This window comes from Procambarus clarkii, unplaced genomic scaffold (genome assembly GCF_040958095.1).
Source record: "Procambarus clarkii isolate CNS0578487 unplaced genomic scaffold, FALCON_Pclarkii_2.0 HiC_scaffold_109, whole genome shotgun sequence".
Classification (NCBI taxonomy): domain Eukaryota; kingdom Metazoa; phylum Arthropoda; class Malacostraca; order Decapoda; family Cambaridae; genus Procambarus; species Procambarus clarkii.
In genome coordinates, this window is record NW_027189142.1 from 3,593,084 (window position 1) to 3,594,448 (window position 1,365).

Here is a 1,365-nt window from a genome sequence, read left to right on the forward strand (position 1 = left end):
TGTGGCACTGTATCAAAAGCTTTGCTAAAGTTAAGGTACACAACATAACAATCCTTACCACTATCAACTGCCTCAACTATGCTAGAATGAAAAGATAAACCCTGATCCGAGGTTGACAAAGCCTGATTTACATTCTCTAGAAAGACAAAGCATTAGGGATGACAAGATTGAGGTGTACAATTGAACGATTATATTTTTCTTTTGTCTTTTGTAGTTTCCTTAATTCTTATGTTACGCTCTAAATTGTAATAGGAACCGTTGTTAAACGGCGAACAGGGATGGAAGGCCATGTCAGGAGAGGTGTATATAACACTGATAAAACCGGCATGTGGATCGCTGGTGCTCAGTATTGAGAAGACAGTCGCAGTAACTAATCATACGAGATCTTGTCTGAAGCAAACATGGAAGTAAAGAGTGAAAATACAACTGCTGTCATCCTGGACGGAGGAGGAGTCGCATTGCCTTGTGAGGCAGGAAAGGCAGTTTCCTCGACCATTTTACCATCCCTATAGGAGACACCTCTCAAGTGGCCGCAAGGAAATCCCAGGCATAGCCACTGCTGATATCTCTAGAGTCGTAGCCGAGGACTTTACTCTACAGTATCGTACCCGAGGACTTTACTCTACAGAGTGTCGTAGCCGAGGACTTTACCCCAGAGAATGTCGTAGCCAAGGACTTTACCCCACAGAGTGTCGTAGCCAAGGACTTTACCCTACAGAGTGTCGTAGCCAAGGACTTTACCCTTCAGAGTGTCGAAGCCAAGGACTTTACCCTACAGAGTGTAGTAGCCAAGGACTTAACCCTTCAGAGTGTCGAAGCCAAGGACTTTACCCCACAGAGTGTAGTAGCCAAGGACTTTACCCTACAGAGGGTCGTAGCCAAGGACTTTACCCCACAGAGTGTAGTAGCCAAGGACTTTACTCAACAGAGGGTCGTAGCCGAGAACTTTACTCAACAGAGTGTAGTTGTGGAGGAGTTGACTCTACAGAGTGTCGTTGTGGAGGAGTTGACTTTACAGAGTGTCGTTGTGGAGGAGTTGACTCTACAGAGTGTCGTTGTAGAGGACTTAACTCTGCAGAGTGTCGTTGTAGAGGAGTCTCAGTGATTCATACGATGAAGGAACTATCGACATTCATTCAGCATTAACTAACGACTAACAGCATTGTTAGAAACTGGAAACTGACAATTATATTTACATCTCTAGAGAAATATTTGTACACGAAGGCAAGAATGATTTCAAATTCCTATTATGTACCAACTCATGTTGTAGTCCTGTTACAATTTTAATGATGTGAATGGCATCTCGAGAATTATATTATGCCACATATATTAGAATTATTATTAGAATGTAATTATATTATACCT

At 42.6% G+C, this 1,365-nt stretch overlaps 1 protein-coding gene across 1 annotated transcript; it reads left to right on the forward strand.

Annotated features, from left to right (window-relative positions):
• The first annotated feature begins 288 nt into the window (after nt 1-288).
• LOC138360337 (variable charge X-linked protein 3B-like) lies at nt 289-1,105 on the forward strand. The gene is made up of 2 exons (XM_069320253.1): nt 289-366; nt 629-1,105. The coding sequence occupies exons 1-2, from the start codon at nt 289-291 to the stop codon at nt 1,103-1,105; spliced, it is 555 nt and encodes a 184-aa protein (XP_069176354.1).
• The last annotated feature ends 260 nt before the right edge of the window (nt 1,106-1,365 follow it).